The sequence below is a fragment of the Amblyomma mixtum genome, chromosome 5, assembly GCF_055824585.1.
Source record: "Amblyomma mixtum isolate Tamu chromosome 5, ASM5582458v1, whole genome shotgun sequence".
Lineage (NCBI taxonomy): Eukaryota > Metazoa > Arthropoda > Arachnida > Ixodida > Ixodidae > Amblyomma > Amblyomma mixtum.
The window spans coordinates 39,019,826-39,032,485 of record NC_143016.1 but is presented as its reverse complement, the minus strand read 5'-3'; the positions used below and the strand labels follow the sequence as shown (position 1 = coordinate 39,032,485).

The following is a 12,660-nucleotide window of genomic DNA, read 5'->3' as shown; positions in this document are numbered from 1 at the left end:
TCATTGTGGGATGACAGTAATGGCATTCAAGCTTTTCTCGCCTGAAACGGGAGTTGCTGTCATAAAAATCGCTGTGCGTAATTACAATCAAATTAGCTATGTAATGAGCCATATGAAATTTAAGGCTAAATACACGTAAAATTAGTTTTTTGCAACTTTTGAACTTTTTTCATTGCTTTGTTCTTTCCCATTCGAGTTCAAACATTTTTTGTAAATAGTTTATGTCCCAGACAGCGAACAAAGTGTTTTATACTGCTCATAGATGTCTCATTCGTTTTGTGAAAAAATTGTAAAAAATGATACTTTTTGAGCTAAAATAAAGAACTAAAAATACATTCAGCAGTTTTTTTGCTTGCAGTTAGTTTTGAGCGGATACTAGGCTAATGTGATACATTGTTGACGGAAAATTTCCGGTCCAGAAAAAAAAAAACATTTTTTGTTGGTTTATTTGCAAAACCTAGGTTTTTACTCACCTGGAAAATTGAGGGGTGTCACATGACCGGAAGTTTTTTTTCGTCAAAATATGGAGGGAAATTACTTTTGACGGTGCGATGAAAAGCCAGGAATTTTCTGGAAGAAATCAGCAAGAGTTGAGTGTGAAATCTTGTGCGTTTGGCTTGGAATGACCCTAATACGAGAAAGTTCCTGCAAGTTCGTGATTTCCATTTGTTTGGCATCTGTTGGTGGACGTACTGCCACCTTAAAATGAAACACCAAAAGTCCAGTACAAGGCAACTGAAGGCTTTGGTTTATTGATGTAGATTAAGTACTCCTAGTACTGTCAGCATTGTGTGTCTCGTGTTGGGACCATCGGTGGCAGTTCTTCATGACAGCCAAAACATGCCTTGGCCGCAATTCTTACTGGCCTTTTTGTGTTTCATTTCTCTTTGTTAGTACATCGCACTCACAACCCCTAGAGTCTAAAGCCTCATTTCATTGCTTTTCGAAGTAATAGTACTCTGAACAGTACATTGAATCAGTTGTTTTGTTATACACTGCAGCTGGTCACTTGTTTTCTATGTACTCTCGTTCTTTTTTAACGTGGACTTTTTATTTCTGCCAAACTAGACCCACCCATGGTTGGGGAAATTCAAGAGGCACTCAACAAAGATACCAGCAAGCTGGACAGCCTGCTCATTGATCTCAAGTAAGGAACAGTACGGCTTACTTGAGCGTCAGCTTGAAGATGTAGGGGTGTGTGAATATCAAATTCTTCGAATACGAATCGAATATGAATACTTGGCTCCGAATATCGAATCGAATATCGAATAATCAAGGACAGACGCATTTAACCACAACAAAACTATTTGAGCTCCCAAGAACATCACAGTTCAACTATCAGTGATGAAATGAGCACAAAAGGTGTGTGTGGCTGCACAAAAAGTATCAAAGTCTCTAACATTATTTTTAGAAGAGTGGAAATATCAGAGAAGATGGCTAGTACACAGCATTGATCAAGGCTAGCTTGCCGTAAGCACAAAAGCGCGTTGCTGGGGTGAACATAAAAGGTTGTCGTGAAGGAAAACCGGCTGCTCCACATGGTCAGGCAGAAGTAGTTCTCTTCTAGCTGAAACGGCTTCTCCAGCCACAGAAAATGCCCTCTCAATTGGCACTGAACTGGCTCGTATTGCGAGGTATTTCGTGCACAGCTCTGACTATACCAGCTTCGCAGGTATAGCCACAGAGAAGCTCACCAGTGCAGTCAGCTACTGCATGGCCCAACGTTACGCATTGCTTTGGGCGCCGCCATGTTGTTATGTCTCTGTCGATAGGACTTGCGGACCGAAATGAACGCCGGTGCTCGCAATAGAATATTCGGCTAGATACGAATACAGTTGAATCCCGGTACAACGAACGCCGCTTCAACGAAATTTTCGCCACAACGAAGTAATTTGCATTCCCCGTGAAACCCCCATAGGACTTAATGTATTAAAATTTCCTCAAAAACGAAGTACTTTGCGAGCACTTGTTCGCTTCTACGAATTTTTTTTGCGAATTTTCGCGGGTGAGTGGCCCCTTCGTCTTGTCTTTCTTCAGAAGTTGAGTGCTGAAGAGCGACTTTCCCGTTCCCGCCGTTAATTTTTTTGCATCGCAGACTGTTGGGGGGGGGGGGGGGGGGGGGGAGGGTATGCGCACTCAATCGCACATCCTCCTCGCGCACACCCTCGTGTGCTTTTTTTTTTTTCTCCAGATGCCCACGTGATTTTTGAAGTGACGTCACGCCCCGCTCATTGGCTCATTGCTGGGCTTCTTCGATTGATGTAGCTCGCTGTCATGGTGCTCGCGGTTTCCTGTCAAGCACGAAAACGCGTCATGATCACTTGCTAGCGGTGTTGGCTGGTAAACGTTCGCGGCCTCCAAGCGAAGAGGGGCTCCTCGAAAGCGCGTGTAAAATGCGCCAGCGCACTCCATCTGCTAGCGTCTTCGGCCGCGTCCTCCGTGGCCGCGTCGTCTGCTAGGCACCGAGCGCGTTTCAGGCAGTCTGTGTGGACCGGTGGGCGGAGCCATCGGTGGGCGGAGCTTCGTGTCCTGTCGGAGAAAAAAAAAAGGAAAACGCGAGAGTGCAGGAAGAAGCCCACTCCGCTTCACCATTTCTTCCTTTGTGTGTGCACCGTTTAGCGTGGCCTCGTCGCGTCTCTGCTCTGCTGAATTCCTAGGATGTCGCCGCCAGCGAAGAAACGGAAATTTCTTTCGCTAGAAGAAAAAGCGCGTATTATCGCCGAAGCAGAAAGCGGGAAGAAGAAGTCGATTATTGCCGCAGATTTTGGCATCGCGCCGAGTTCGTTATCAACGATACTGAAGAGCAAAGAAAACATCGGCAAGGCACTTGCGTCGGGCACTTCAGCTCAACACAAGAAGGTGACGCAGCCAACTGCGATATTAGCCTAGGGCGGCTTACAGCCGGCGTTTTGTCATCGCAGGGGTCTGTTGAACCCCGAGTAGCAGTATCAAGACGTTTCGTTGGAGCGCGCGTGAGCATTGACTTATGCAACGCCAGGCCGGCGGCAGCAAGCCCGCGAGAGCGCCGTGGTAGCACGCAGCGGTGCAGATGCGATGAGGCCCGACGGCTCTCGAAACGATGTGGGGGAGGAGGCAAGTAGAGGAGGTGGTGAAAGAAGGAACGGAGAAGAGGAGGAGAGGCGGCGTTGGGCGAGAAGAGAAGAGGAGGAGGAGAGGCGGCTTTGGGCGAGAAGAGAAGAGGAGGAGGAGAGGCGGCGTTGGGCGAGAAGAGAAGAGGAGGAGTAGAGGCGGCGTTGGGCGAGGAGACATATGCAACGCCAGCCCGGGATCAGCTGACTCGTCTGTAATTTCTCGACAACGAAATTCCGCGACAGCGAAATTTTTCGTACGCCCCGCCGATTTCGTTGTGGCGGGATTCAACTGTATTCGCGTCGTGTCGAATATTCGAAACAACGTGAATACTTGAACTTCGAATCGAATACAAATACTAAAAATGTAATATTCGAATTATATTCTAAAATTTCGAATATTCGCACACCCCTAGATGTAATTGGAAGACATTATTGTCTTCCAGTTATATTTTATCTTGACGCCTGCATTTTTCTGCTTGCTTAACAGTAACGGTGGTGGTAGTTACTGCACTGACTTGGTAAAGATAAATCAAAATGAATTTAAGGGGGGTGTTGCTTGCAATATCAATTTTCTTTTTTTTTTGTGGATGTTGATGAAAGATATTTTAGCATGTTAGTAATGTTTTCAAACTTAAGTACACAAAATTTTAGCATTATATCGGAAGAATTATTATTTCTACAAATTTTTTCTCCCAAACCTTGTGGGAAGCCTGCAGACTCGACAAAATGTGGGAGAAGACTGGTTCTATATTCATTGCATTTCTCAATGCATGCTATGCATGATGACATTAGTTTTTTCTACTGCGCAAATTGTTTTGTTTTCATTTTTCAAAAGCAGTTGGCATAGACATGTCTAAAATGTAAACAAGATGCCATGCCAATAATCTACAATCCATTGAAATGGAAAATCAAGATTGTCATTGCGAATAGTGGAGCTCTGTGAGCGCAACAAAACAAATGTGGCTAAAATAGACCGAACAGTCATAAGAAATCTGCTTCACAAGGGGATCAATCTTGTCAGAAAACTGGAACGAAGAAAAACTTCATTTTTTTTAAAGTTTTTTTTTTTCTGATATGCAGTGCCACCATGTTTCACGAAACGCTTTTTTTTAGCGTACTTCTCAATGTATTTCGCCAAAAATTCGGGACAGCTTAGAAAACGAGGCATACGAGCGGGTACAATGATCTTCAAAAAACTGATTTTTTTGCCATTTTTTGCTATTTGAAAGCCGCGTTCCTGCTTACAGTGTGATCAGTCATAGTTTTAGGCAAATGAGACTTTATGAATGATAAAACTAGAAAGTGCAAACATAAGGTCGTGAAGAATGTTTCTGTAAGCAGCTGTACACCAGGATATGTGGTGTTTCATGTTCCTGACCTTAGTTATATTTTGTGTGTCTCCATTTGCACGTGGCAGATTTTGGATGACCGTGAAGCGTTGTGAGAAGACTCTGCAGCACCTGCCTGTTCTGACAAGCCCTTCACTTCCTCTGGTTGTCCCTCGGGGCCACCCTGCCAGCCAGCTGGGTCCACACACCCTCTACGTCAAACTGTGCAAGCATCAAAACTACTACGTGGTAGGTGTCCGAGCACAAAGTGTGAGATCCACCGTTTGGCTTAGACTTCGATGACAAATTGAGTGCTGGAACTGTGGTGTATAAGAGTCAGAACTGCGTGTGAATTTTCACGCTTGCTTCGTGCAGTGCTTGAAGGTGATGTTGAAATTAAAACACAGCCAGGTTTGCTCTTACTGCTGTGGTTTGTGGTGGTGCCGCAGTCCAGAAGATTATTTGAATATGTACCACCGCAGTACTATAGTACTATACTACTATAGTACTATACTACTATAGTACTATACTATAGTAGTGTAGTACCATAGGACCTTATGGGTGGCATGTTGACTATGTTGAGGGTTGTCATCGTCCCGCAGAAATTGTGTCAAGGCCACAGGTGATGAGTTTGTTAGGTTAGGTTTGGTTGGGTGCCTGTCCTGTGGCTCTTTGCTGTGGACTGATGAAGAGCAGGGAAAGACTGCTAGGATTAATTTTTGAGTGGGAATAAAAGAAGTCCATCAGGCAGTCCATGCCACACTGTTTGAACTGCAGCCTGCCTTCTTGTGCACAAACAGGTGGTGGACTTGAAGGAGAGCCCCGGAGACCCGCTGGAGATTGTGCAGACCTACTACCTGATGACGGTGCAGCCACAGGCTTTGCCAGATGAAGATGCGAATGTGGTCAGTGGTGGAGCGCCATCTTCAGCCAGCAGTGGGGGCGGAGGAGCTGCAACGCCGTCAGGAGCCTCGACACCCCTGAGCCAGTCCGGGGGCGGCTCGACTCCCGCCACCTCTGCCACCACGCTGCCCACAGCTGGGGGCAGGGGCTCTGAAGAGGGCTCAGCACTGGAGACGGAACTGCCCAAGGCATTTCTGAGGGCAGGCAACTTTCTACAACTGGACACATTCACCATCGTGCACGGACCCTGCACCAAGATTGATAGTGAGGCCCATTCTATCACTTCTGGACATACTGGGGTACACCACAGTCAAAAATTTGTGAAACACAGCATCAGTGAAAAAAAATTTTTTGTCGCTGTCTTTGCACGCAGCCTTGAATTGATATATGCAACCTGATTCTAAGTGTGCGAATGACACAGTACATTATTTACACCTGGAACAAAGTGCCCTGGATGCAAAAATTTTTCTCTGAAAGGTTCAATCAACAAAGTTTTGCCAGCGGATATTCATGTTTGCAGCTATTTGTGTCTTTTGGTAGCCCCTATAAAAAGCATTAAGTCTGTAGGCCATTTTTTTTTAAAAATAAATTTCAACTGCTACTTTCTTGTGGAAAAATTAAGTGTGGAAATATCGTATTGGCCATGAACTTTGACTTAATTTGCAGGTTAAAACAAATGACATAAATTGCTGATTTACCCCTCGTAGTACCTTAGTGGCTTTGCTGTTGTACTGCTGAGTGTGAGTTTGAGTCTGATCCCAGTTGCAACAGACAAAATTTGATTGGGACAAAATACTTATGCGCTAAATATCGGTACATTTTAACTCTTTTGTCACCACACCACTATGCATCTGTCACCAGTGTTCGATAGATTTGAAGCAGTTCTGCTGGTTTCGCTGCAGACTTGGTCATCATCTAGGGGGTTGTTGAGGCACTATATTTTCATTTGTTGTGTCTTCGGCATTTTGCCTTCAAGGAGGCAGTTTTTGAAATGCATGCGAAGTTGATGTTCTGGCATAGTATGCACAAAGTGTCGTCAACCTTGGGGATAGCGCAAGCTCAGAAAAATTCTGCTACGCATGATTCTGCTGCATCCACATCAGATTTTTTTAATTGTTCAAGTAGCAGTGACTCTGATGATCATGATGCAATGTTGGATTTCAATTCCAACCATGAAATCATGTAAACGCAGCTCGGAAGGTTGGCAGTTGTCCGCCCGAAAGTTGCCTCTTCCGTTTCATATCTGTTTGTCCTTGAGTCAGTTCACGCCTAGCGCTGATGCCATGAATGATGTTTCTGTTGCCTGTAGTGTATTCACACCATATGTGCACGATTTACTTCCTCAAGCCCAAAGAAGAATAGAGTTCTGGCCCGGCAGAAATCCAGGCATCGACCTAGGTTTGACGCTCAATAGCAGTCCAGAGCGGTTCGCAGAAGCTGTGGACATCTTCCAACTGTTTTTCATAGTGGATGCTATAACGACCATCTGCCTGAATACAAACAAATATGCACTGATGCATATCATGGCCAATCCAAAGGTACAGTGAGAAGGATGGGTCCTGGAGAGGGGTGACACTGCTGGAGATGATGAAGTTCATTGCCTTGTTTCTTTGCATGGGGGTCTTGGAAGTACCACATCCAAACATGTACCGGAGCACAAGCACCTTACTTGCCGGTCTCCTGCCTTCAATATTCATGTCCAGACAACGTTTCTTAGCACTCCAGGTCAAGCTCCAGGTTTTGGATCCAGGACTCAACAGTGCAGCTGCTGAAAAGCTTGACGAAGTTTCATGGCTTCTATGGCATATCAACGATCGCTCTGAAAATTTTATTCAGCCTTACCGTGATGTTTCAGTGGACAAAAGAATGGTCAATTCAAAGGCTCGATCTGGAATTTGGCGATACATGAAAGATAAAATTACAAAATGAAAATACAAAATACAAAGTGTGGTTATGGCGGATCCAAAAAGAGGGTACACTGTTCAGTTCATAATGTACACTGGAAAGCGTGAAATACTGAATGCCAGTGGTTTAGCCTTTGATATTTTTCCAAGCTCTGTAGCAAGTACCTCGACCAAGGTTACATTATCACATGGATAATTTCGATATGCCAACATTTTTGCTTCAGCACCTCCTAGAACGAAAGACACTGGCTTGCGGCATGATGAGGAAAGATCGACATGGATTCCCTACGGAACTTAAAAGTATCGCATGGAAGAGACAGGCTGAGAGAGGAGCTGTTTGCTAGCTGTTAGACAAGGGGGTTTTGTACCTTCCATGGAAGGATCGTCTCGTAGTCAATATTCGTAAGCACAGTTCACACCGCGAACAGACATGCCCACCAAGCGGAGAGAAAAAAGGAAGGAAAGTGGCAAGAATTCGTGATCAAGAAACTGGACCTTGTGCACGACTACAACGCTGGGACGCTTGGCATGGACAAGTCAGATCGCCTGATGGAGTCGTACAGTGTTCTCGAAGAATGTGTCTGCTGGTGGAAAAACTTTTTTTTTTTTTTTTTCACTGCATCGACATTGTGGCTGTAAATTTCTACATTCTGATCCATTCCTGGAGCACTGATTGCAGCACCCGGGGACACCAGAACTTTCTTGTCGTTCTGATTATGATCAGCTACGTTTTGGAATGGAACTGATTCAACAGTTCTTAGAAATTGAGTACGCTGCGCCAGTTCATGCCACTCCAGCTCCACCACCCTCAGGTGTCCAGCACGAACGTGAGAGGAAAGAAATGCATACATGCGATGCCTCCTTGTGTTTCACATCAATCACGGAACTGTTTTGTCTTGTGGCATACGGATCAAGCGCATTAATTTTTTTTTTCTATTCCAAAAAGCTCTTGAACATTTTTGTGCAAATAGGCTCTTGCAAAAACAAACATTCCCAGTTTTCAGAAGCGTTTGCTTACCTTGTTTTTTAATTTTCATGTTAGCTGATCATCATAAATATTGTAGCGGATATATTATTTTTTGTTTCGGCAGCTTATTGACTTCTTTCTTCTTAGTTTATTTTGTTGAAAACCTCATTTATGAGGTTATATTTTGATGCATCATATTAGACTGCAGATGTTTTGCTCGCAGAGAAAAAATTTACGTCAAGGACACATTGAAAACACCTTTTTTTCACGTAGTCACAAAAAAATTTTTTTACCTCAAGAGGTTTTTGAGTTATAATTTCTAACTTTTATTGCTTAGTTTATAAACAAATTTAAAGCATTTTGTGCAGTGTAGAATTTTTTAAATATTTTTTATGAAAAAGATAGGTGAACCTCGTTAAAATGAAATGGATTGTGATGAATTAATGGATATTACGAAGGAATGATGATTCCCCTTGGAAGCTTGGCCAGTGCGGGCTATAACAAAGTTACGGCTATAACAAAGTAATGGCCAGGCCCATTCAACTAAGTTATAACGAGGCTCAACTGTATTATCGTCAGTGAAGTTTCTTTCTCAACTTTTTTTTGTTCAGCAATTTTTTTTTTTGCAGTGTTTGCACTAAGTATTTGTGTTGAAATAAATGTCTTCAGAAAGCACATTCTGCTGCCATCATTTTTCTGCAGTTTAGGTTTTTCACACCTCACACATTTTGCAGGAAAAAATTTGTCTCACATCTTTCAGAAACGGTCACTGTTTTCTTGGTGACGAAAGAGTTAAAGTACTGCAGCTGGTTGAAATAAACCTAAGGCCACTGATTGTAACATTCCTCGTAGCTGCGGTATGTAAAAATGTATTGATTCTTAAGTTACTGAAATATTTCTGGCTGTGAATTTCTGTTTTCTGTGATGTTTTAGTGCACAAAAGCCAATGCATTGTTCTGTTTTTCAGTGTCCTTGCTCTCTGCTGGTGGAAAGAGGAAGGTGAGATATGCTTTATTTTTCAGAAAGAAATGTGGAATAACCTAATGCCCCTCCCCAATTATTTTTCTTAATTGCATTGAGCATTCAAGAACTTTCCTTTCTGTGACTTGTTATGGCAGCACTGTGTCTTTTTGTTATACACACATTTTCACTATGTCATTAATTGGGCTTGCCTTTTTGTTTATTCATTTAATTGTGTCCGTGAGAATTTAGAGCAGTGGTTCTCGAAATTTCAGCAAGTGTGTAGGCCAGAAATTCTCAATCTATGTTCTGTGGAACCCCAGGGTTGGTTGGAAGCCCATGGTTCCCTGGAATGCTTTGTGGGGTTCCTTGAGAACTAAATCCATGCATGCCAGAAACCCATGTTTCCTTTTACCTACTTTAATGCATGAGTAATCACTCTGTAAGTGCTCACTGCAGACTGTTGCATCGCGCAGTCGGTCACTGTTAATTAAATGTGGCCATTTCTTTTAGTGCCGTGTGACTGCATGTCCTTTTTGCTTGTGTGTTGGGCTGGAAGAGATGGAAGCCAGGACGTATGGGGTTTCTTAGCACCTTTTGAAAGAACCCCTGGCTTAGAGGGTTGTGCTATGCAGTGTTAACCATCCGGCTCACATGTATCTCACTTGGTGCCTTGTGTGTAAAAAGGATGCACACTTTAGAAATTCCGGATGCTTTCTTTATGGCTGGAAAGGCGAGCAGTAGTTGTGGTTGCAGCATCCATTTAGAGATGAGGAACCGGCTCCAACTTAAAGCTGTGTTGGGGCCAGCGAGTTACGGGGCTTTACCACTGTGACTTGGAACATTTTGCTCATATTGCTTCTCTCTGAAAAGACAGCAGAAGGCTGCAGAAGAAGAGCCATTTTTTTGGCTCATCCTATATCTTGATAACAATTTGCCCTGGCCACTGATTTCTATCACGTAATCTTGCATTGACTTGAGGAAGTGCCTCGCACTTTCTACATGATGAATGATAGTCGTTGCACACTGGCATTGATAGGAGACAGAGGGGGGAATTTCTGCATGCGAGATATTTTAAAATTGCTTTAAAGTGTTATTTAAGCAGTTCATAGCACCCTTGTTTTCTTCCTTAACGTAGCTGTTGCTAATTTCCGGAATCGTGTTATGTCACTGTTTCCTGTCTTTTTCCGGGGCACAGCTTGTGTCAGCCTCGAGTGAGACACTGGCCAAGCAGCCTCGCTACTCTGGCTACTTCATCAGTGAGCTGGCTCACGTGGTGGCCTTCTGTGATGACCGCATTCCCTTCGGTACCCTTGCTGTGGAGGTGAGTAGGTTGGCAGTTGTCTTTAGTCTGTTTTGCCACAGTGATACAATGAATCTAAATTACGCTTTTTGTTTATCTGCTCCTGTTATGCTTGGCGCCTAGGCTGAGCATAGTGAAGTCATGAACACAATGTGTAGAAGCTGCCACAGTGGTCCACTCGAACCTTACTCGATGGTGCATGATCACGTCGCCTTTTTTTTTTTGGTCTCTTCCGGGCTGCCGCCTTTTGCCCCAGACCCCCACAGCATGGGCCAAATGACGCGTGCCCCCGAGCGACATTTGCTTGCAGATGTGGCCGCACATGCTCAATAGTGATACAGTTCGGATTTGGTGTGCCAGTTGGGCCAAAATTGATTGTGCCTCAGCAACAAACAGAATTGCATTTTTCAAATTTCAAAAAATGATGTGGCTATTCTACTATACTACAGTCTGCTACAAGTTTCCAATTACAACCGAGCATCTAACTGTTAGCATACTAGATAGAAGAAGATTCATGTGTTTTCTGATGTCTACCACCACCGGCGTTACTATTCCTCCAAAAGCCAACAATACAGTTGATTCCCAATTATTAAAACGTGGAGGGGACTGAAAATTTGTTCGCATTACGTGGAGCCTGAATTAATGGGAGCCTTTTCAATGCACCTGATGTCAGCAGGACCAGAGTGTCAGCTTGAACAAACCTTCAGTTTTAATAAGCCATCAGTTCAAAGTTAGCGAATTTGAATTAACTTCTAGTCCACTGTACCTCAGCAAACCTTTCTCTTTTATTACTAGTGGCAGGCTTCATTGAAACAGTCTGTATAAATGCCATTGTTGTTTTGTTTTGCCCATTTACTGCACTGCAGGGTCACCCTTACTGATGGTGATGCTTTGCATGAAGGTACTTGGTTGCTTCACAGTTATGCTGGTGTTTCATGGCCAAAACAGGGTGCTGGTGAAGGACAAAAGAAGCACAGGCGCTGCACTGGGTGCACCTGGCATTGAGGCTGCCCCCTGCTTATGTGGTTACTTGTCTGTTTGCTGTGTATTATCAATGAGTACTTAGGCCCATTTTAACTTATATGCAGCCTAACTTCCAGACAGTGCACTCCATATGCAGTCATTGGCTGTGCTTGCTATGCTGCAGCCCATTCAGGGTGAAAAGCATTTTGGGAGGCAGCTTAACAACTTGGTACGGTGGCTCAGTGGTTTCGGTATTTGTCTGCTGATCCCAAGATCACGGGTTCAAATGCAAAAACATCTGTGCGCTGTGCGATGTCAGTGCATGTTAAGAATCCCAAAGCGTAAACTAACCCAGAGCCCTCTACTATGGCCCATGTGTTGCTTCGGGAAGTTAAACCCCGTACAGTTTGAGCTTTAATGACAGGTGGTCCTTGGTGATGGAACAACGGTATCCACATGATGCCTGATATCTGGTCTTGCTTGTTGTTTTCTGTTTGCAGCTGAACAAGAGAAATATCTGTCACCAGGGCATGCAGATTGAAGCCAATGGGACGAACTTCTTGGTCAAGATTGTACAGTGAGTGCTGAACACATGGCTGTACCACATTCTGTCTGGCTATAGCTAACCGCATTTACTTCATGCTGTGAATTAACTCACACCAGATTTTTTGCATATGCTTTGGAAAAGGCTAACAGTATGACCTTCTTGCTGTCGGGGGAACACCTTTCTTTTAACTTGCAAAAGAATTAAAAATTTTTTGCAGCTGCTGGAGCATGCAAAATGTAATTGAAATCAAAACCAAAGCCCCGAGTGTAGGTAACATTACTTTTCTGCCTTGTCTGCACTGTGCAGACTTATTCACATTCATACAAGCTACTCATGGTGCTGGAGTGGTCCTGGAGAGTGCAGATATTCGCGACTCAGTTTGGTACAGTAAGATGGTGCTGAGAAAACCAGGTGCACAAACGTTCAGAGTTTTAATTGCTTTTAGCACGGACTGTAAACAGGAGCATATCTTTGTCACCGTCATTTTTTGTTCTTATTTATGGGAAGCCATGTTTGGAAAGTGGCCTGACAGTGTGGAATGTGGAGGAGAGAGCCATCAGAAGCATTCGCAAGAAATTCACATTTTTTGCCTTTGCACTGTGAAATTGCTAGGCATGCGCAAATACAGTAGAACCCCGTTCATACGTTTTTCACCGGAGCGGGAAAAAAAAAAACGTAACAGCCAGGAAAACG

The 12,660-nt window shown here is 43.9% G+C and overlaps 1 protein-coding gene across 1 annotated transcript in view; it reads left to right on the top strand.

Annotated features, from left to right (window-relative positions):
- MED14 (mediator complex subunit 14) overlaps positions 1–12,660 on the top strand; it is a 74,698-nt gene that overhangs the window by 24,925 nt on the left and 37,113 nt on the right. Inside the window, exons 15-20 of the mRNA XM_089544083.1 lie at positions 1,069–1,147; positions 4,510–4,669; positions 5,221–5,587; positions 9,162–9,193; positions 10,353–10,478; positions 11,921–11,997. Coding sequence (XP_089400209.1) covers positions 1,069–1,147; positions 4,510–4,669; positions 5,221–5,587; positions 9,162–9,193; positions 10,353–10,478; positions 11,921–11,997 — 841 coding nt within the window. The remainder of the gene's footprint in view (positions 1–1,068; positions 1,148–4,509; positions 4,670–5,220; positions 5,588–9,161; positions 9,194–10,352; positions 10,479–11,920; positions 11,998–12,660) is intronic.